The sequence below is a fragment of the Gadus chalcogrammus genome, chromosome 4, assembly GCF_026213295.1.
Source record: "Gadus chalcogrammus isolate NIFS_2021 chromosome 4, NIFS_Gcha_1.0, whole genome shotgun sequence".
NCBI lineage: Eukaryota > Metazoa > Chordata > Actinopteri > Gadiformes > Gadidae > Gadus > Gadus chalcogrammus.
The window spans coordinates 24,103,020-24,127,346 of NC_079415.1; the positions used below are offsets into that span (position 1 = coordinate 24,103,020).

Consider the following 24,327-nt stretch of genomic DNA (forward strand, 5'->3'; position numbering starts at 1 on the left):
CTTTGGTGAAAACAGGCGCCATCTTGCGCTGTGTAGGCGGCTCTCTCTCTCTCTCTCTCTCTCTCTCTCTCTCTCGCTCTCTCTCTCTCTCTTTCCCCCCCCTCATCCTCTCTCTCTCCTCTCTTCCCCCCCCCCTCTCTCTCTCTCTCTCTTCCCCCCTCTCTCTCTCTCTCTCTTGCCCCCCCCCCCCCCCCCCCCCCCCCCCCCCCACCCCCCCCCCCCACCCCCCCCCCCCCCCCCCCCCCCCCCCCCACCCCCCCCCCCCCCCCCCCCCCACACCCCCCTTCTCTCTCTCTTCTCTCTTCCTTCCCCCCCCCCATTCTCTCTCTATCTCTTCTCCCCCCCCTTTCTCTCTCTCTTCCCCCCCCGCCCCTTCTCTCTCTTTCTCTCTTCCCCACCCCCCCCTTCTCTCTCCCTCTCCCCCCCCTCTCTCCCCCTTCCCCTCTAAAAGGATACCTAAAGCGGGTGTTGTTCTTTCGCTCCCACCCCCTGAAAAAACTCCTTTGAAATCCCCAACCCTTTTGTCCCTGTCCTCACAGGTCCGGTCGTCAGACACCCCCCCCCCCCCCCCTCTCCCCATCCTTTTGTCTAATGTTTGTACCAACGTGGGAGACGTATTACCTGTGGTTATTTGTTAAAATGTTGAATGTCCCGAAGTTAAGCCGGGCCACCATAAGGTATTATTTATTACCGGCCACAAACTTCCAAACTCTTACGGTGGGGGAGGAAAGGTCAGGTTTTTAACGTTAATCTAGCTTAGTTGCATATTAAACCGGAGGCTTGGCCGTCGTTTGCCAAGGAGTTCCAATGAGATTGATTCCTCCCGGCCCGGTTCATGTAGAATCCAATGTGCAATTTTGATTAGTATACAACGCAGCCGTAGAGGCACACTTGCGCAGTTTTAACCCAACTGGTTTGAATGCCTCGCTAACCCGCCGTGGAAGCAAATTTGCCGCAATCTCAATATTCTTATAGAGATCCATGAAGGCGTTTGACCTTCATGGATGTCTGTCTGTCTGTCTGTCTGTCTGTCTGTCTGTCTGTCTGTCTGTCTGTCTGTCTGTCTGTCTGTCTGTCTGTCTGTCTGTCTGTCTGTCTGTCTGTCTGTCTGTCTGTCTGTCTGTCTGTCTGTCTGTCTGTCTGTCTGTCTGTCTGTCTGTCTGTCTGTCTGTCTGTCTGTCTGTCTGTCTGTCTGTCTGTCTGTCTGTCTCTGGAGATATGTTCTCTCCTCTCTCCATAAATATATTCCTTTAAAGATCCATCATTTCAAATGATAATAATGTTTTGCCAACTACTTATTCAGCCAATGGTGCAAGTATAATTGTCACATTTCACTAGTCAATAGCTGGAGGTATTATATTGTATATTTCATTCCAATATTTGGGGCATTTAGTTTAATTTTGATTTAAATATCAAAATTTACATCATAACTACAGTTTCCGAACGCTCATTAAGTGCCCTCATCCTCTACATTTCATTAAATCCATAGCAATAAGTTGAAAACCATCGGTAAAGACACTAGTTTCTGAACACATAATATTTTGGCTAAAATGTTGTAACTAAAAGCATTCAACATCTTTGGAAGAATAATATTTATGTATACATGTGGTAATATCTGTAAATCCACTTTGTTTGTACAGACATACAAGAAGGTTGTTCCACAGTTTCAATATGGAATATTGAATAGTAATTAAACGTTGTACAATCTTGTAACTCTCCCTGTTTCTCTCTCTCTTTCTCTCTCTGTCTGTCTGCCTGCCTGTCTAAATGTAGGCCCTCCCTCATCCCCCTCATGAAGACACCTCCCATCTGCGTTACAGACCCCCCCACCCCCCACCCCTCCCACAGTACCACTCTGTCTCTGTCTCTGTCTCTGTCTCTGTCTCTGTCTCTGTCTCTGTCTCTGTCTCTGTCTCTGTGTGTGTGGCTATTTTTTACAACAATAACTTCTATTTGTAGTTCCCCTTTTCATCCGAGGATCTCATAGGGCTATCTGTGTACATATAAATGTACACACAGCGCAGAAACAGAGTGTATTGAGAACACAAATTGCGGTTAAGTGGTAGCCTTATGCCATAAGGTACCACAGTTTTCAGCCGGACAGATAGAACTCAGAGAAGTTTCTGTAGTCGGCTGATACGCATGTAGTTTGCACCGCAGCCATATTTGTAATCCTTGGTAGTGCCCCCTACTCGTTAACACGAGATTATTCCCAATTACATCTCAACATCTCCAAATGTACCACAAGTATATAACTATTATAAGTCCGAACTAGACGACCCCCAGCTTTCCAAGTAGCCGATCTACTGTTTTCCCCTCATCCAGCTCAAGAATCCCCTTAATTGTCTGCCCCCACCAGACGAGACCAAATTTGCCTTGCAACAATAGGGTAATTAAATAGCCGTTCAAAACCCCTCTTGACTTTAACATTCATACTGAATCAGAGGGATCTAATACATTTATATACACCCCTATGCCACATCAACTTCATAGACAAAGACCTATTGATTTCCCTGCAGATCACACAGCCCTGCAACTTAAAGAGGAACACACCTAGGCTGTACCTTCAAACGCTCTCTACCACACACCACATGCCTTATTTACATTGCTTAAAGAAGGAGACTAAACCCCTTCCTATTGTCAGTTAAATTGAAGTCTTATCTCATTGTTCTTTCTCCCCCTTGCCCCCTCCCACCCCTAACACCTGGTAATATGTTGGAACCAGAATGTAAATTTGGTATATGTGTTTGTATATTTTAGGGTCTGTGTGTCTGGGTGCTGAAATACAGGGAGCCAGTCCCTAGTTGATATCGGCAAAACACGCAAATATTTGTGTAGGTTGTAATCAATGTTTTTTGATTCACCAACATTAATAGTTTATACGATCTATAAATGTCTTGCATTTCTACTAAATTTGTTCTCTTTTCTCGTCAGGCCTTTGCAACCCGAGCAGTAATGGATGCCCGACATTCATCATTTTAATCGTTAACATTACTACAAATATTCTCTTTTCTAATCAGGGAGTGGCAACACAACGATCAGTTGCCCACGATCATCATTTTACTTCTGTGCTTAAAATATTAATTCTCTTTTTTCTTTAGGAGGTGGCAACACAAGCATTATAGTTGCCAAACACTCATCTTTTTACTTCTCTGCATTGATCTTAATTCTCTCTCTCTCCAGGAAATGGCAGTATAACTGTACGTCCACACCAGGAGCGACGGCTCACAAAGTTTCGCTGCGAATTTTTCTGTTCGCTTTAGTCGCTCAAGTCGCTCATGACGTACAATTCAATTATGCAGACGCATTTAAAGGAGCCGTTTGCGTTTACTAGGCCCTACAGACAGCCATATCAAATAGTGAACTCTCCCATACACCTTTGCCATATTGCCGAGACGGTTTTGCTTGTTCGATAAAGTGCTTCGACAACAAGTAGGACAGTGATTCCCCCCAATATAAAAAAAAAATCCTAAAATGTAGGCTAATTACAACCGAGAACAAAAAACCCTGCGTGCTGTAGTAGTTAAAATATGTTTCACTGATCTGCATCTGCAAATCATGATCTGCACTCATTCGTCGCACTCAAAACAAATAGACATTGGCGCACATGGCTAATTTGCATACGTGCACAGGACTGGTTGACTCCGCAAGGCAAATAATGGAACACAGGGGTTGACATTAAGGTTTCAAAAGCACTTGCCCATCGGGCAAGTACAGGTCAGGTTCAACTTGCCCGAATGTGATGTTCACTTGCCCAAATTATAATCAGAATCTTGAACAGGCCTCTTTTTGCCAGGCATGCGGCCTGGTTTTGAATGCTGAATGTTAGCTTCCACACATGTTGTGCTTAAAAAATAACAAACTTCCCTTTGTTTACTTATTTATCGAGCGGTCACATCGTGCCATGAAGTGATTTCAGTCCACCGTTGCAACCTATTAAAGCTATCGCCAAGTAGTGTTGTCAGTCACGATACTGGATTTTCTAACTTTGACACTATACCTGGAAAAATATCGATATTATAGCATTTTCGATATCAGGGGAAAAGTTTTTTTCAGGAAAGAACATACCCAAAGTAAATAGAGTATATCTCCACAACTGCTAGGGCGATAATTTCATATTTGTGCCAAAGAAAGATTGTTGTGCAAGTGAAATATTCAATGGGGATGATACTTGGTTAAAGTGAATAAAGCCATGGAACACAGCATAAGTGGAAGATAACATTTCCACCTGAAATAATTATCAGTTGGTCGTTATCATTTGGGAGCGATGTCTTACTCTGAGACACAAATAAAGGTAGATATCTTACAATTTTGACACTTGACACCTCTATTTAAATTTCAGGGCAAATATATTCGACTGCACCAAGCCAAACACTCGCAAATAAACATATGGCCACTAGATTGCGCTGAAGAATAAGTTTTCTGATTGAAGGCAATTTACCTATTTCCTAAGAAACCTTCTCTTATTCATTGATTGAAAATACCATGTTTAGTTGCAAAATTTGGCCCAGACACTGGGTTATCTGTTTATGGTGGTTTTATTCGACCAGAATCAACTTTGTGGACAAAAATCACAAAGGTAATACTTCATTTTTGGTTGTTAAAAGAAAAGGGGACGTTTCTTCTTAAGTTGTTATTTGCGAGTTTTAGTCACAGAATGATATGGTTTGGACTGTTGGAATAAGTGGAGGCTCAGCTTTCATGTAATATATAGTTTGTGAGGGTCCAATTTCGTGAAAAAGATCGCTATTGCTGTGCATGTGCACAGTTATGAAACCCAAAACCGTGTTCTTGCATATGACTTTCCTTGGTAATTTGCCTCAATCCAAAGTACTTCCAAACTGCACTCCTCCATTTTCCTTCTACCTAAACCATTCGCGGAGGCGCTGCACTTGCGATGCTAGCTTTGTTGGCTAACCTTCAGCTAACACCTTCGAATCACGGCCAGAGAACGCACTGCGAGTGACAGAAGGCGGGGCTATATTCGCACTGAAGCGATGCGTGTCTTTTAACTCGTTTTCCGAGAGAAGAGAAGACGGCGCGCTGATCAATTGCAAATACTTATATTTTGTGTTATTTTGCGGCAAAAAAGGTTGTTCTGCAGTTTCTAAAAATATTTGAATAAATAGTCTTTATATTAACATCCACCCAAAATCCACTTGCCCGTTCGGGCAACCAGAAATCAATCTCAACTTGCCCAAATATGACTTTTGGTTGCCCCGGGCAAGCGGGCAACCGTTAATGTCGAGGCCTGGAACATATCTATCTATCTAGGCCTATCTGTCTATCTATCTATCAACGCGTGTCTAGTTTTAATGTGATGTATTGTGTGTATGTCCAGTCAGACTTGTTCTGTGTGGTCTTGTAGGCTACTGTCCTGTGTGGGCCGAACCACCTAAATGGATTCCCGACGATTTGTGTCGTTTGGTATTAATAAAGACTTGACTAGGCGATCTATCTATCTAGACTATTTAATTAACAATTATTCACCTCAGGCTCCGTGAATGGTGGGGAATAGAGGGATAAAAGACAAGAGATATATCCCTTGTCATTTATCCCTCGTCTTGTCGATTAGTTTGTTTATGTGACGATTTCAAAAACTTTTTTGGTTTTGTTTAAAGCATGCTACACGCGATTGGTTGGTTAGATTGGTGGCATGGAGAGCAAATTAAAATGATTCCCGCTTAAATACGAACGTTCTAGATGTAGCCTATAAATACTCCCGCTTATCATCACTTTATATCCAAACCACTATGGCGTTTCGATCTCTGAACTGAAAAGGGTTGGTTCGTACAACACCGGGTGCCCAGTTACAGCCGCGATTAATACTTCAGCCGACATTTTGTTCAGTGAGTGAATAAAGGTAGGTAGGAACCAAAGTGCCTGCCGAAGTTCCCTGGGATCCACGCAAGCGAGGAGCGTCTACATTCCGATTGGCTGTCAGTGTTTGGCCGCTGAAGCGAATAATAGTCATTTGCATAAAGTTAAAAAGTTTTCAACTTCTTTTTGACGCTCTGGTCGCTGAACTTTGGCCGCTGGTAGCGTTGGTCGCTTTGGTCGCTTTGGTCGCTTTGGCCGCTCTTGCCCATAGAAAGTGAATGACTTCCGGCAATTTGGTCGCTCAATTCGCTTCTGGTGTGGACGTACAGTAAGCCCTTCTGTCTATTCAACATGCGTTTTGTGTAGCAAGACAGGTAGAGAACCAGGCTGGTTCAAACAGACACGGGGTTCAACTGCTAGAATAATATGTCTAATTAATAAATGGTGCACATGGTTTTAAACGGTGCCCAAGGAGAGAGTTAGCTTAACTGCTGTAGACACAATTACAATAAGTTTTTTGCGAATATTAAAGGTACATGGGTTAAATTCTGCTATAATCAGCTACTACGAATAAACTGAATAACACTGCGTGAGGTGTTCAAAGGTCAACTATTGCTTCCATTGGAGCGATTGCAATAGATATAATATCGTACCACCAATATGCATGCATTATCTTGTATTCAACAATTAGGAAAGCCGGATTCCAGAACCGAAAGAAGTCCTACAAAAGGACACCAACCCAGGGGTCTTAGATCAAACCAGATCCCTGTAAGACAGTTACACGGTGATCTTAAGATAGGAATAATTAACTAAACTCCACATCATGAACAATTAAATTACATAAGTAGAATAAAATGTAATCCATAATTAGAGTTGTTCCGATTCCGATACCAGTATCGGAAATGTCTCCGATACTGCCGAAAATGCTGGTATCGGTATCGGCGAGTACTGGAGTCCAGGCACCTCCGATACCACGTAATTTATTAAAATAGAAAGCTATTTACTGGTTAGCTCCGTTAGCGCTGACACAGTTCTTCTTCGCGGCTCTTAAAACAGTTGCGCTGTGCTGCCATCTGCAGCCTGCTGTTTCAGAGGGGCGAAGAAGAATTGATCACCTGTCAATCAAGGAGCTAGCGTTATCATGTCGGCGGTGTGGCAATATTTCACGCTGGATGCTCCCACCAGCAAGACTGCGACATGCAACGTATGCCGTGAAAAGATTTCCAGGGGTGGCACGAGTGTTGCTAATTTCAACACTAGCAACTTAATAAAACACTTGAAGACGCGTCACGCTAAAGAGCACGACGAGGGGGTGGGACCCACTGACGCTACAGACCTATTAGAGCAGTGCCAGTGGGTGGGACTTCACCAGCAGAAACTAACATCCACAGCGTCTGAAGCTAAGATAACAGAGGCTGTTGATAAAACTGAAGTACATTGGCGGAGGGTACTGGATCTGACATAGAAGATGGCTCCATGCAAAAGTTCACCATTTCGAAAGAAATACAAACGAGGACTACCGTATTTTCCGTACTATAAGGCACACCGGATTATAAGGCGCACCTTTAATGAATGGCCTATTTTAGAACTGTTTTCATATATAGGGCGCACCGGATTATTAGGCGCATAGCATAGACAAGACCGAGCTGTGCTATAGAGAATGTCAACAAAACAGTCAGATAAAGTCAAACTTTATTAAGCGTTCTGACAACTCCGGTCACTCCCATGGTAACGATGTTCAAACGTTAATGTGCATATTAACAATATCTGATCCTTCAAATTCAACGAGCGAACATTATGAAATTAAAATGCACATTTCTCGCTAAAAATGTTTACATAAACGCATTTAATGGCGTAACTATGTTACTATTTCCACCCAGAATAAGGAAAGATGACGGCCGTATGCTTCTGTGGAAGCGTCACTACTCTAGTGACGTCGGTTCAAGCTCTACGCTGATTTGTTCCATTAGTAGATGGAACAAGGAGGTGTCCGATAGGCGGAGATGATCAGCGGGAGTGGCCGCCAGCGAAGCTGTGCATGGTGGGAGTTGTTGTCTTCAATCCACAAGCGCCAAAAAGTCACTTTCTGCCTTTTCTCGGTCAAGACGGCACCAAATTAGAATTTTATTTTATTATTCGACTACATATAGGACCCAATTTCAATACATATTGATGTCTGCACCGGTGAAATGCTCCTTTAAAGAAATTGTGGCTACACTTTATTATTTTTTTAAAATAACTATTATTTAAGTTGCTGTTGCACTACTGTTTTTTATACTGTTCTATTTAAAAATAAATGGCTTTAATTTGCCTTATTCATTCATTCATTTACAAAGGGTTTAACCTGACCCAGGCCTTACCACAATGATAATCATATCACAGTCATTTTTGTAACATACTGGTATCGGTACTCGGTATCGGCCGATACCCACAGCATAAGTATCGGAATCGGTATCGGGAGGGAAAAAATGGTATCGGAACATCTCTATCCATAATTCATCCTAATTTTGATTAACAATATACGTGTTACGTTTTTTCATTACACGCCAAGACAGTGGATACTCGATTATTACAATATATCACAACCAGTTTAATGGTCAACCAAAACGCACAGCCGTACGTAACCCCGACTGTCCCCAACTGACAACGTTCCGGTAACAACAGAAGTATGATGCCTAATACTGAAATGCAGATTTTTAATATTAAGATATTTTGATAATGTACAAATTTAAGTTTTGTATGTTTGTATTTTCCCATGTGGTCTTGTCACCCTGTTATTCTGCAGGGTCGTTCAAAATCCTTTGAGGTTAGTGGAAATCAGTTCTCACTCTGTTCCTTTGTTGTCCTGTGTTGGTTTGGGCCCGTTATCCTTGATCCCCAGAGAAGCGCAGAGACGCAAGTGATAAGGAACGGCCAACCCCATATTTATGACATCTTAAGGAATGATGACTTAGATGACCATATGGTTAACAAAGGCTTTTGGTTTGTTGTGAGGCAGCTGTCTTCAGCAACACTTCTGAATGTGTAAGAACTCCTGGCCACTCAGCGGACCTCTCTGCGGACCCTTTAGAAAATGAAAGGCTCCGCAGGAAGAAATCCCATCTGAGGTCTCAAATTGTTGAATAATATGCTTATCTTTAGGTCTGTTGATGCATGTTATGATGCATCTTCGTTCGTGCTTTTCTTAAGAATGTGTATATAGAGATAAAAATAAAATGAAAATAAAAATAAGTAAAAATATAAAATGAAAACAAATGGTGGATTCATATACCATGTGTGAATGTCCTCTTGTGTGTGTCAGAGCCACCAAAATAATGGAGGTTACTCGACTGTTACATACACGAGGGGATATTGAAAGCATACAACATATAAAACTATAATTAGAAAATGGTTCATTATAATTAACTTGCAATAACATTTGCTTCACCCAATAACTTCTGAATTTTTCTTTTAGGTTCAGCTTTTGTTTTGTTTTAGAATTTCACCCTGTATTTGATACCCAGATGTGCATAATTATTGTGAGTTCGGATGACTCTTATTCTACCTAGTTTAGACAGTTTTGATTGACCTGGCTCAAGATTCCCCCATAGACTTGGTGTCAGACGTTAGATTGTGGCGCTCCTTGGGAGCCTCCGAGCCACGCGTTAATCGACTAATCGTTCCTGCAGTGTTCTGGTCAACTATCGGTCAAATTGGTCAAATTGGTCGACCCAATTTCAATACATATTGATGTCTGCACCGGTGAAATGCTCCTTTAAAGAAATTGTGGCTACACTTTATTATTTTTTTAAAATAACTATTATTTAAGTTGCTGTTGCACTACTGTTTTTTATACTGTTCTATTTCAAAATAAATGGCTTTAATTTGCCTTATTCATTCATTCATTTACAAAGGGTTTAACCTGACCCAGGCCTTACCACAATGATAATCATATCACAGTCATTTTTGTAACATACTGGTATCGGTACTCGGTATCGGCCGATACCCACAGCATAAGTATCGGAATCGGTATCGGGAGGGAAAAAATGGTATCGGAACATCTCTATCCATAATTCATCCTAATTTTGATTAACAATATACGTGTTACGTTTTTTCATTACACGCCAAGACAGTGGATACTCGATTATTACAATATATCACAACCAGTTTAATGGTCAACCAAAACGCACAGCCGTACGTAACCCCGACTGTCCCCAACTGACAACGTTCCGGTAACAACAGAAGTATGATGCCTAATACTGAAATGCAGATTTTTAATATTAAGATATTTTGATAATGTACAAATTTAAGTTTTGTATGTTTGTATTTTCCCATGTGGTCTTGTCACCCTGTTATTCTGCAGGGTCGTTCAAAATCCTTTGAGGTTAGTGGAAATCAGTTCTCACTCTGTTCCTTTGTTGTCCTGTGTTGGTTTGGGCCCGTTATCCTTGATCCCCAGAGAAGCGCAGAGACGCAAGTGATAAGGAACGGCCAACCCCATATTTATGACATCTTAAGGAATGATGACTTAGATGACCATATGGTTAACAAAGGCTTTTGGTTTGTTGTGAGGCAGCTGTCTTCAGCAACACTTCTGAATGTGTAAGAACTCCTGGCCACTCAGCGGACCTCTCTGCGGACCCTTTAGAAAATGAAAGGCTCCGCAGGAAGAAATCCCATCTGAGGTCTCAAATTGTTGAATAATATGCTTATCTTTAGGTCTGTTGATGCATGTTATGATGCATCTTCGTTCGTGCTTTTCTTAAGAATGTGTATATAGAGATAAAAATAAAATGAAAATAAAAATAAGTAAAAATATAAAATGAAAACAAATGGTGGATTCATATACCATGTGTGAATGTCCTCTTGTGTGTGTCAGAGCCACCAAAATAATGGAGGTTACTCGACTGTTACATACACGAGGGGATATTGAAAGCATACAACATATAAAACTATAATTAGAAAATGGTTCATTATAATTAACTTGCAATAACATTTGCTTCACCCAATAACTTCTGAATTTTTCTTTTAGGTTCAGCTTTTGTTTTGTTTTAGAATTTCACCCTGTATTTGATACCCAGATGTGCATAATTATTGTGAGTTCGGATGACTCTTATTCTACCTAGTTTAGACAGTTTTGATTGACCTGGCTCAAGATTCCCCCATAGACTTGGTGTCAGACGTTAGATTGTGGCGCTCCTTGGGAGCCTCCGAGCCACGCGTTAATCGACTAATCGTTCCTGCAGTGTTCTGAGGTGGTGACGGTGGAGCTCAATGGGAGGCTCCGGGAGAATTCACAATCACGGGCTCCTTCGGGGAGAATTCAAGTGGGTCAGGATTAAAGGGTTGAATTAATGTATCGATTTGATGTTGACCAACAAAAAACTAGATAATTATAATAATAAATACTGTTCATGCAATGGTATAGTTAGGTCTGGGACCTGCGTAGCTAAAAAAACTGTTTTGGAAATAGTAATGGACGTGTCCGGGACATGTATAGCTATAAATAAGTAAAGATAAAACTGCGTTTTACTTTACTTCACTTTGCTAAGACATATGCACGTTTGATGTGGTATGCAAAAGGCAGAGAATAAGGCGTATACACGTTTGATGTGGTATGCAATGTACATAGGAGTGAATCAAAGTGTGGACAACATCAAATGCGAACAATACGTAGAATAAATGAAGATTAGGTCATCCAATATACATAGTTAGTGTAGGACAATCGGGTAGTATAATGAAGGTAACTGTTGGAACCAGATACGGTTACAAAGAAGTGATATTGAACATACAAATTTTAACATTGTTATTTCCCTTTTTTCATCTTTTTGGGTTTATAGATAAGAAATGGATTAGCGATACATCTGCTCGCCAGGGACAATATAGGCTCAATTTAGATTCAGAAGTAGTGGATAAACCTTTCAAATGCCACTGCTACTACTGTAACGCTTTGATACAACGTCAGCGTTTCATAGTCTGATTATTATTATTTTTTTCTTGTACTCTGATAAGTTACGGCACACAGGTATACTGACTCATGAAACATTTACGGGTTACTGCATTTAAGAACAGCGTGGTCTCAAGACGGCTGCATAGACCCTCCACTATTGACCTTTGGATTTGTATGTACTGGTCTTCATTTCTCTTCACAATAGATTGGTTAATGTACAAATGATTAAGGAAAGGAACTTCAACTTGGTTGCACTACACCGTTGTTAGGATTGGTTAATTGAATGCGCATGGCTGAAGCAATGCGCAAGGAGGGATGTAGTGTGAATATTAAATCAAGGTTGAAGGATGAAATCAGCTCAGAATAAGGAATGGGACACTCAAAACAAAAATTTTAAATCTGTACAAGCACTAACTAGAATTGGTTAGATGAAGGAATACAAATGAGGCATTATCAATTATAATACAAACATATTTGAAACGCATACAATTTTCAGGTCCAATGTTTCCAGAAGCAAGATGAGTACCGTGTATCACTCTGACACAGCTAACTTTGCACGTAATGCTTACGGTTAGATTCATGCTTACGCTTACATTTCTAGGGTCCCATAATGGACTTCCATTAGAACACTTAAAAATAGAATTATAGGAAATATGTTTTTGAACAACTAACTGCTGTACATGAGTTTGTATTTCTACAATAGAAACAAAAGTTCCAGAACCAGATGCAGACACACCCGGAGCCTATAAACTACGTCCGCCGAGCAAGGAGTAACAGTCACATGAGGAAATCAAATAACGGCAGGATTTGAATCGGTTCTGTTTTGGTTGTCCACCATATAAAAATATGTATATATATATTGTTTGGATAAATTACATGTATCATAATCAGCAACAGTTTGTTCAGTTTACCAGATAAATTTAAAAGGAATATATATAGATATGGATATGTTATTGACAGAGCAAGGAGGGGTGTGCGGGATGATAGGGACAACATGTTGTACTTTTATCCCCAATAACACAGCACCAGATGGGTCCGTGGCCAGGGCGTTGGCCGGACTGCAATCCCTCAAGTTGGAGTTTGCTGAGAACTCCGGTATTAGTGACCCAATAGCTGGATGGATGGAGAACCTGTTTGGTAGGTGGAAAGGCATGATCCAGTCAGTACTCATCGCGGGAATAATGGCAGTAGACGTGTTAATTGTTGTCGGCTGCTGTTGTATTCCCTGCGCACGAGGGCTACTGAATCGGCTGATCACCACAGCAGTGGGCGCTACAGAAGTGCCAGGTGGCATTCATGCTTACGTAGGAATCAGATATAATCCGTTGAATTTGGATGAGATACCACCTGAGGAACCCGAACCTATCCAGTTACAATATATAGAATAAACGCCACCATTTGTAGCACCTGTGACTAAAATAATCAATATCCTGGATTTACTTGAATAATTAGTTATTGAACCACCAAGACGAGTTGTGTTTGTTATTATATAGTATTGTTTGGTTGCGAGTGCAACCCGTTATTTCTGTATCGCTGCATTGATAATGGTACTGTTGATCTTCTTTGAGACGGTTGTTTACAGGCCACCTGTTGCTGACACGACGACGATGGAGAACCTGTTTGGAGGCTCCCATGATGTAAAAGTAACCTCTTTGTGAGCTGAGCCCTTGACAAGGAGGGACAAGTCTTGGGTTCATGAATTACAGGCCCGACGGCGACAGAAGAAAACACACCAATACACGAAGATCACCTGAACCACCCAAATCCATGCTAGCCTATCAATAATTTTGAATTTTTAAAATTTTATTATGACTACCAATTTTTACTTTACTTTTGCACATGTTGAAAATTGTATGACCTTTTAGCACATAACCGAAGGGTATTAGCTTAGTATTTCTATGGATACTTTTGTTTGTGTGTTGTTTGACCATATGATTGTATGATAACAAGATATATGTTCATTGTTGTATTGTTAAATAATGACCTGTATTTCCTATGAGATCCACAATGTGAATACCGTTTCAGTATTATGGGACGCGTAGTGGTTTTTCTCTATTCGATAGAGTTATTCCCACACAGTTGATGGTGTTGATGATTTATCCTACTTTGACTATGTTTTCGGTGTGGTAAATGGTGTTTATGATTTAAAATATTATTGTATGGTCATCTGAGATGACCAAGGAGGGATTGTTACGTATTTTAAGAACCTAATCTACCCACACATAGACCCTATGGAGCAAGACCTTACTGAAGGCTGCAATAAATACTTTAACCACAGAAGGCAGCACCACAGACCAGACGAGGAAGCCGAGGGTTACTTCACACCGGCTCCTCCCACTACTTCCGGGCCGCGCTGTTCAGACCATAACAACCAACAGATCGAGCATGTCTTGAGAATTCTTCCGGCAGCTATTGGACAGGGTTAAGGTCTATTGATCAGCTAGGAGAACGCTCGCACGTGCTTAGACACATCTTCAATCTCTCTTTGCTTCAGAGTATCAGTTTACCATACCGAAAATACGAGATACCAAATAAACTCTCTTAAAAGCTATTCCTTTGGATTTGACCACTTTCCTTGAAGAACTACGTAATACAAGCCTGCGCAGTGACACAGTTATTCTAAAGTCAAAGGTGTGCACCTATGTGGTTTCTCAACACATTACAAACATCCAGGTGTAGCGACAACACATTCAGATACCCAACCCACGGCAACGCAACACAAAAACACAAACACACAAAGACAGCCGTGCTGACGCCAACAGACCAAGCGCTCTGCTGACTCAGCATGCAGAATAATTAATAAAAGGAATTAAATTTAGTCTGCACGTAGGAAGGACTTTCCCAGAGTCGATTGAATATATTGTGTGTTTTTTTTGCACAAATACTTTCAGAGTGCATCATGAAATTTTTTGCTTATTTGTGTCTCGCATGAGAAATGCTGCTGCAGTTGCAAACACAACAATGTCTCCCAATAATCACGAATCATTTCATGATTACTTACGAAACAATGATCGAACATCCCTCACTGACAACATAACAACCAACATGACTAATGTGGCACTGCTCCCAAAATAGAGCCCTTCATCTTGCGATGTTGCAGGCCCTGTTATACTGGTGGAAGTGTGGGGTATAGGGTGGTGGGGTCGAACCCTGCACTTCTGCATCCCAAGCAAGATGAGCAAGATGCCGTATACACCCTCCCCGAAAATATCTATATTTTAATCAATAAAAAAAGGCACTCTGAATATATTTCCCCGCTTCTCGAGGTGGTGCACGCTCAACACATAGGTATCGACCAATATGGATTTTTTCATCAGCCTTAGCCGATGACCGATACGCCGATACCGATTTCCTTGAGCCGATATTTGGAGCCAATACTGCTTTAGCTCCCTCAATTTAAAAAAGGAACATTTATTAATTAGTCTGTAAATCATGCCGGGAACAAATATATAAAATAATTATAATAATAACATAATCAAAATAAAATCTGCGGAAAAAATCGGCCGATGCCAATATACGTAAAAAACGCAAATATTAGCCGATAATATCGGCCGGCCGATATGTCGGTCGATCACTAAAGATGAATGAAGGAAACTTGAACTGAAGTTAAATTACCATTGACGAGTCATTGAAAAACACAGTTTGGACCGTAAATAAAGGCCGAAATCCAGCACTTTACCTTTTCCCAGTCATTTGGTATTCATCGTTAGACAACCATCGTGATGTATCGTCATAGGATTGTCTAACAATATATAGATTATTGCAGAATCGCTGTATCGCAATACTGTATTGTGTATCGTATCGTGAGTACCCTGTGATTCACACTCCTACCCAGGACCTTCCTCAAAAGAGTCATGATGTCAGGCCTTAAGGTCCTCTTCATGAAATTTATTTAAAGTACCCATTTGTTAAACCTGGAGTTATTTTTGTATTCACAAGCGGTTTCACCGGTGGAACAGTGTGATGAAGGGTTGAACAACTCCCAGATTAACTCAAAACAACAGGTACATAACAAAAGTTTCTGAATACTTTATGCAGTGTTTCCCCTAGATTTTTTTGTAGCAGTGGTGCTGTGAGTTGGTAACCTAGCAACGCTAAGGGGGTCCGGGGGCATGCCCCCCCCGGAAGACAACTTTGAAAAATAACCATTTAAATGGTTACTTCTGGTGAGATTTTCTTGGGAAAAATGTACCGATTAAGCTTCCAAAATATGACATAACAACCAACAGAGTCAAGGTATCTGCTGTGAGAAAATGTCCCTTGAAATTATTTTCTTTTTTGCAAAAAGAAAATAATTTGCATAAAAGAAAAATGTTTGGCGCTGACAATCCAGCGCTGACAATCCAGCGCTGACGGTGCGCCGCTGCTGAATGCATATAGGGGAAACACTGCTTTATGAGTTTAATTAAGATTGAATTAGAATTTATATGATTCATAAAATTGTAATCCAAACGAGTCGGGGTCTCGTCTCCCCATCTCTCACGACACCCGTCCTGAGAGATGAGTACGTCCAGCAGACACTTGTTGCCATGCCATCTCCCGCGGGCCTCCCGGCCGTTACCGTTGCAATGGTATTTATAGTGCACACACTAGGTGTGCAGAGCAAACATGGCCGACGGCGGCCCCGCTCGCCGCAGACCGGAGAGGAGGAAGTGGACCTTGTCGGTCGGGGGAGAGCCCTAAACCAATCAGGCTGTGACCAGACCAGAGTGTCAGCGGCGCCTCACAAGGTCTACTGACCTTCCAGCTAGCAGACGTCGCAGAGCCAGATAGCACTTTATTAGCTGTAACTTAAGGGTTTTCGCAAGCTGAATTGTTTTCCTTTCTCTCCTTCTTATTTTATTTTAAGATTATAAACTACCGTTCAAAAGTTTGGGCACATCCAGAGAGTTTCATGTTTTCCATTAAAACGCATGAGCTAAACAATGTACCATTAGAAGACAGGAGTGATGGTTGCTGGAAATGGGCACTAGATATTCCATTAAAAATCTGCATTTCCAGCTAGAATTTTATTTCATGTCATTTACCACATTAAAGGTCCCATGGCTTGCTGCTTTATGGATGCTTTAATATAGATATTAATAGGCCCCAAACACAGTATTAGAAGACGTTCCCGAAATTCAGCCTTGGTGCAGAATTACAGCCACTACGAGCCAGTCGCACATCGAGCTTTCCCCAAATGTGCCGTTTCGGTGCCTGTAGCTTTAATGCAGTGGTTCCTAACCTTTTTTGGGCTGTGACCCCATTTTGACGTCAAAAATTTCTGGCGACCCTAGAGACATTTTTTTATCTAGATTTTTTTTTTTTAACGTGTTTTGTTATACTGTGAACAAATACAGAGTAGCCAGGATAAGTGCACAAATTGACAATTTTACAAAGATGTCCGGTATATATGCAAGGAGGCACATTTTCTGCTGGTAACCTCTCGACAACCACCATGCCGTGTGAAATAGTAAGTTTTCATATTCAGAGCCCTTGTCGGCGCACAGTGTTGCAAACAGACGTGCGCGCAGAGGATGTGGCTTGATGTAATTCACTATGGTTACGACCTGGTGCAGTATGTCTGCAATGGGCGCAATTTAGTTATTTTTTTAGCTTCTTCCTCCCCGCACATCGTTTTCACCATATCGATGGCAGCTTGCAATATTAAAGTCTCAGCAATGCTATGTGGCTTCATATTCCTAGCAATGAGATAGCTCACCTCAAGAGCGAGCCTTCAGGGCCCGTTCACTAGCAGTCACAGCCTTTTTGAAATACTACACTTGCTGTTTGTTCGGTCGGCAAATTTATTTTCGAAAAAAGCTCTTGGTTTGCCGACATGCTCTTTGTGTGGTGTCTCAAAGTTTCTTTCGAGTTTGTTTGGCTTCATACTCTCGGCAGACAGGACCTTACTACATAGCAGACATTTCGGCTTCTCCTCGTAGCATTCCATCACATTTGTAAATCCATACTGAATCGTATGTTCGCTGTGTCTTTGGTGTCTGTGCCACAGTCCCTCTTGGAACTGTCTTTGGAGGGACAGGGCCAGGCGGGCGAATAAATCTTTCCATTTTGTTTTATACACTCTGATTGCAAGTTTGTTTTTACATTTTACAGGTTTGAGCTTGAACTCAAGTAATGTAACTGTTAGGGATGCACCGAAATGAAAATTCTTGGCCGAAACCGAAAACTCCAAAAATGAGGAAACCAAGGCCGAAAACCGAAAACCGAAACAACGAAAGACAATTATTAGTACCATTTAGGGTTGCCACGGTATACGGTGTTAGGTTAAAAAGGTTAAAAGTTTGGGAGTTGTCTGTGCGCTGTTTTATTTTTTATGTGTTTTTTCATTAAAAAAAAAAATATACAAACCTAATAGATAGGCGTCCTAATAAAGCGTTGGAACACGCAAGACCGGTAACCATAGCAACGCCGGTAATAAACCCTGCAAAGCCCAATCCCTACGAGATCTCCCCGCGCTACGGCCATCCGGGGGCGCACAGAGTTTTTGGCTGTGATATTATAGATAAAATTATATTATACTGCCAGAAGCTGTCACCGAGTGTGAGAGGAGAGTTGACGGAGAAGATGGCGGTTGACCTAGTTTCAAAGTTTATACCGTTTATACTCGGTAATACAACCCTAGTAGCACTGCATTTATGGCTATGAATGTGTACTAACTTCATTAAAATCAAGGCATTGCAATTTTTGCAAATCGCTATACGTGCGTCTTTTTCAGAAACATTGAAAAACTTCCACACCGCAGACATATTGGCGCTTATCCAGACAAGCGTGTGCTGGCCGCGCTTTTTGTTTGCGTCATCACAAATTTCTGTTTCGGCCGTGTTGTTTCGGTGATAAAAGTATTTCGGCCAAAAAACCGAAAATGCGCTTTTGGGCCATTTTCGGCCGAAATTTTTCGGTGGCCAAAAATTCGGTGCATCCCTAGTAACTGTGCAGTCACGTGATCGCGGCACTCAAAGATGCACCAGCTCAGATATTTGCTGCATTTTATTTGAACTAGATTTATATTCGAGAAGATTAAAGTATAGGAAACAGTTATGTACGATTATTTGTCGTGTTTTATTTAAAAATATATATATATATATATATTTTTAAATCAATATTTTTTTTTTTTAATAAATTACTAGACATTTCAGGCGACCCTATTTCAATTCCAGGCGACCCCACATGGGGTCGGGACCCCAAGGTTGAAAAAACCTGCTTTAATGCAAATGAGGAGGAGAGAGGCGGGTCAAGGAGGAGGATGGGGGTGTGGCCCTGAGCAGCTTGCAGCCAAAGTACCATGCGCTCTGTTTGCAGTGCTGAGCTACCTCTATCGCAATGGCGAGGCGCACACAGCCTTTAGCTGTGTTCTGTAAATATTCTAGAACACACGGGAGTCCTGGAGCTCTATATCTAAATAATATCATATTATACACAGATATATATATCATATCATATATATTATTACGGCCACAAGCTGTGTGAGCCACCAGACGATATTATGAATCTCAGATGACCGCGTCGTGTTCTCCCACGTCTCTGGTTCTTCCACGTCCACATAAATCTGAAGTAGACTGAACCACGACATGGAGGAGAAAGGGATTGTTGCCCGCGATTGTTGACCGCAGTTGTGTCGCTGCCTAGGGAGCGGTCATCGCTTAGGCACCACTGCCTCCTGCAGTGCTGAGGCGGTTGTCCCTCGGCAGCGGGAAGCGGGGCTCAAGCGGGAGACATTTGAGATAAACAATCCCTTTCTCCTCCATGTCGTGGTTCATGTACTTCAGGGAGTGAAAGCCAAAGTTCCTTTCCCCCAATTCATTCTCAACCATGGCTGAGATAACCCCCACTACGAGTCTCGTTATGGAAATACCAGAGACGAGAGTCCGACGTGTTATGCGCCATATCACCAACAGCAGAACGGTTATCCAAATAACAAGGAAGAGTACAACACTTGCGTTACAGTCCTGGAGCTCTATATCTAAATAATATCATATAATACATAGATATCTATATCAAATAATAAATATGACCACGGCCAAAAGCTGTGTGCGCCTCCAGACGATATTATGAATCACCAACGACTTCGTCAGGTTCTCCGACGTCTCTGGTTCTTACACTTCCACATCAATCTGAAGTAGACTGAACCAGGCGCTGCCTGCTGCCGGCTACCCGCTGCCGGGCGGTGGTGCTTCGCGGCGGTGGTGCCTCGCGGCACCCGGCGGCAGGCAGCATGTCGCAGTTCATGTACTTCAGGGAGTCAAAGCCAAAGTTCCTTTCCCCCAATTCCTTCTCAACCATGGCTGAGATAACCCCAACTACAGTCTTGTTGTGGAAATACAAGAGACGTCAAAGAACCAACATGTTATGCGCCATAACACACACAGACTGTAACACTTGCGTTACAGTCTGTGTAATCATACACACACACATGTGGCGCTCGCACGGTCGTGTCTCATTGGCGGGCCAAATTCTCTGGGCTGGCAAAGCAGAGAAAGGGGAAGAGCTTAGAACCCTTATGACGACATAAGGGACCACATTCCAAATCAGCGCGCTTGAGGCTCCGTTTTTTCAAAGGCAAGCAGAACACATGTGTCGTTGCTAGTTTGCAACTGGCGCAGAGCGTTCTTTTCCCTCCGCCGCCACGCGCCTGTAAATTAGGGAATGATCTTGCGCCCCAAGGGGCGGTTCGGCAAAAGAAGGAGGCGTGTTCTGGCGCAAACGTTCCCTGGTGCTACTTTGCAGTTTCAGAAAACAAGTGGGCCACAAACCAGGAAATACCTGATTTAAAGTCAGTGGCGCATTGTTCAGATGCTATTTTAAGGGCGCATGCAAAATGTTGCTTGTGCACCTCGTGCATACACTTTGCTTCTCTCATCTACCTAGCCCACATTCTTGGTAAATTATTTGGGAAAGAACAGCTGATACAGCGGTTATAAGTTGTACTTTTAAATCAATGCATCTGCAAAAACCGTACAGCAAACACATATTTTCTTGACACAGATATCGTGTACAAGCCCATAACTTTTAGGATTGATGAGAATTTGATCATGAGAAAAAATGTGTTAAAAATAATGAATGAATGCGGGCGCGCGTGTGTGTATGTGTAAAACAATTAATGAAAGTGGGCGAGCGTGTGTGCTGTTTTAACACAGGCAAACTAAACCCGTAACGCATAATACAGTCGATAACGATAATGCATACAATACTGGTAAGAAACGATGTTTGTTAATGCATTGCGTATATAATTAAATAGAACCACAGTTACCGCATATCATATGTGTGTTAAGTTTTCTTTGCCGAAATTTATTTGAGGAAGAAAACGCTATTCCATGTGTGAATTAGGCCATATTATTTGGCCATAAACTGAGCCATTTGAAGTTTGAAATTCATGTGGTCATGCATATGTCTCATCGGAGACTCGAACGCGCTGTCAAAATATCAACTCGTCAGATTCAAATGCGCTCATGGCTCTTAAAGGGGATGGGAGATGGCACTCTCATTGGTTTATTGCACGTCGCGCCCAAACCACACCTACGGGTAATTAGGCTACTTCAGACCAATCCTTTTTAGATTTGCACCGGACGCAAGAGTAATTTATGTGGCGGTAAAATAGCAACATCGCCATAGAACCGCCCACAAAGCTACTTGCGCTTGGCGCTTCTCACTTGCGTTTCAGACTGTTAAAATAGGGCCCCTAGTACTCGTTTTACACCGAACGCAAGTTTTAGCCACTGGAGGACAATAGGCAGGCTAGGGGAACTCATATTTATGTAAGAAAACCTCATAAAGTGAGATTTTCATGCCATGGGACCTTTAACATTGTCTAGACTGTAGACTGTAGACAATTTAATGTTTTCTTCATTGAAAAACTGTGCTTTTCGGGTCAACCCGAAGTGACCACAAACTTTTGAACGGTAGTGTAGTTAACGGTGACACATACTCATACCCCACCACCACGTATCGTTCCGCACTGTGAGGAAAAGTAGCCAGAGCTAATTGCGCTATTCCAAATCAAACCAGCCAACCCCCTAATCTACTCCAGCCCATACTGTTGACCGTCCTTCAAACGCCAGCAGCCTCTCCGTCTAGTTGGCTGAGCGGCGGCCGGGCCCCAGGTGACCACGATTGTGAGTGTGGCTGGCTGTCGACCTGTGTGGTTGACTCCGCCGTTGGTGTGTGAATGCGTGAATGAATGGTTGTAACCACTGAATGTCCACTGAATACTTACAGGCATCCTAGGGCAAGATGCCCCCTAACCCCTACCTGCTAAAATGGAACAGCTTCATATAAAATAATCTGCTGTTGATAGAGCACTAAAGCATTATTCAAAGATTGGATAAAGGCAGTGATTTGAGTGAAACGAGGTGAAGGACTAGGGATTGGGGTGAGGACATTGGAGCTCAAGGCTGCTAGTTTCTGCTTTGTAAAAAAGAAACAGAGTAGTGAGAGACTGCACAGAGGAGAGCTTGATGGGGATCCATATCTTACCTGAATGATGAGTGTGAGAAGTCATGGCTGACACCTAGGGGTCCACCGTCGAGAGGAGGGGTGTGAGGGGGGCGGGGCCTATCCAGGGTCGTTCAGCTGTACAGGATGTGTGTGTGTGTGTGTGTGTGTGTGTGTGTGTGTGTGTGTGTGTGTGTGTGTGTGTGTGTGTGTGTGTGTGTGTGTGTGTGTGTGTGTGTGTGTGTGTGTGTGTGTGTGTGTGTGATAAGAATAATCGCGTGAATTTTTGAGTTGCACTGATGATTGGAGTGGACTTGGTGCCTGCTTCTATGTGTGTGTGTGTGTGTGTGTGTGTGTGTGTGTGTGTGTGTGTGTGTGGATAAACGTGTGTGTTTGCTAAGTGTTTGTTAAGTTTAGTGTATTTGTTCCTTCTGGACACACACCACACACCACACACACACAGGTCCTCAGCTGTGTGGGACAGGCCCTCAAGGATGAAGAATCCCTCCCGGTGGTTTATAACAGGAAGCCGATGTCCAGCGGCTGGCCAATCCCATTCAGCGGTCCATTGAGGTAATCCACTGGGTGTGCTGTGTCGTTGTCCAGCCTAACGGCAGAGATAGCATCACAGAGTTGAACCACTTCATTACGGATGGCAGCCACACGCTCGCTTATCAGCGATAAGCAGGAGTATGATTGATTTGCCGAATGTAAATGGACTGTATTTATTTAGCGCTTTTCTAACCATTGGCCACCCAAAGCGCTTTACAATATTGCCTCACATTGCCCATTCAGGCACACATTCACACACCAACAGTGGAGTCAGCCATGCAAGGCGACGGCCAGTTCATCGGGAGCAGTTAGGGTTAGGTGCCTTGCTCAAGGACACCTCGACACCCAACCCGCGCTACCTCCTGAGCTACTGCCCCCCCAGAAGACAATTACACTTTTGTCCTGACTTAAAGGGACACTGTGTAGCGTTTTAAGTAATGTCCTCATTGGTGTAACATCACCTCTGCCAATAATCTGACCAGTGACGGACTGGGATTAAAAAACGGCCCCGGCATTTTCACCCACCAGCGCCCCACACGGGGACGCGCACGCACACGTGTGCCCGCAACACACAGATATAACTTCACATGCACGGAAATAACCACACTTTTGTAGCCCCATTGGTGATGAACTCTCTAACTTTAATATGCATAAAGACTGACTGTCCTCACTGTTCCTCACTGTCCTCCTGTTTTACTCCCTGCCCCTGGTCTGTTTGCTCAGTGTCTTGAACATTAGTGCTAGCGCTGGTGCTACTAGCTAAAGCTGCACTTGGCGGCTTAAAAAACAAATCGTCAGTTTCGCGCATTTTTCACTGTCAGCCAACAGTAATTTCCTGGATTTCTCTCTCATTTTCTCCGCTCCTCCCTTCTGTCACTTAATTCCTCGATTCATAGTTCATACTTCATATAACTTTTGTAAACCAATAATACAATTATGATATACAAAATACAGGCAGATTTGTTGTATTTCAATTTCTAACAATGCATTTTTTAAACATCTGATTGAATAAGGATACAAGATAATGTAGACCGATGTAAATATTAAGGGCAACCATGACTGTAGTATATAGACACTCATATCTGGTATAAATACTGATTTGTTTCCTATTATATAGCATGAATAGGGATTTAGAGACAAATGGCTAATTTGAAGCTGTTTAACACTATAGATGCGTGATAGTGGGCCAAGAGATAATGTGGGGCCGCGTTGCGACGAAGCGGCCGCGCGAACCCGACAAGCATGATTGGCCGGCCCACGAGAGGCCGCGGCCCCTCTGGCATCTGCCCGAATGCCAGACCGTCCAGTCCGTCGCTTAATCTGACTTATCCTCCTGAGCGAAGAAGTTCTTATCTGTATTATCATTGAACAAGTAAGTCCTAAGGAGGCATCCATGTTCTTCTGGACTATGAAAAACTGTAACGGCCTTGGTCCCAAATAATATGTAATTACCGTATTTTCCGGACTATAAGTCGCGGTTTTTTTGTAGTTTGGCTTGCCCTGCGACTTATATTTCGAAGCGACTTATATGCCAAAATTGTGCGTACATAATCTTCGGCCGCAAGATGGCACCGTCATTCATTAGGCCTACAACT

At 42.5% G+C, this 24,327-nt stretch overlaps 1 protein-coding gene across 5 annotated transcripts in view; it reads right to left on the reverse strand.

The window, feature by feature from the left end:
* The window catches only part of LOC130380890 (histone deacetylase 4-like), a 143,307-nt gene that overhangs the window by 116,107 nt on the left and 2,873 nt on the right, over positions 1–24,327 (reverse strand). For 3 of the 5 annotated variants that reach the window (XM_056588299.1, XM_056588294.1, XM_056588295.1), the window contains exon 2: positions 22,223–22,787. In XM_056588299.1, the coding sequence (XP_056444274.1) occupies positions 22,223–22,247 (25 nt within the window). In that variant the 5' untranslated portion in view covers positions 22,248–22,787. Of the gene's footprint in view, positions 1–22,222; positions 22,788–24,327 lie in introns of those variants that run through there. The other 2 variants (XM_056588296.1, XM_056588298.1) reach the window with 1 other exon arrangement.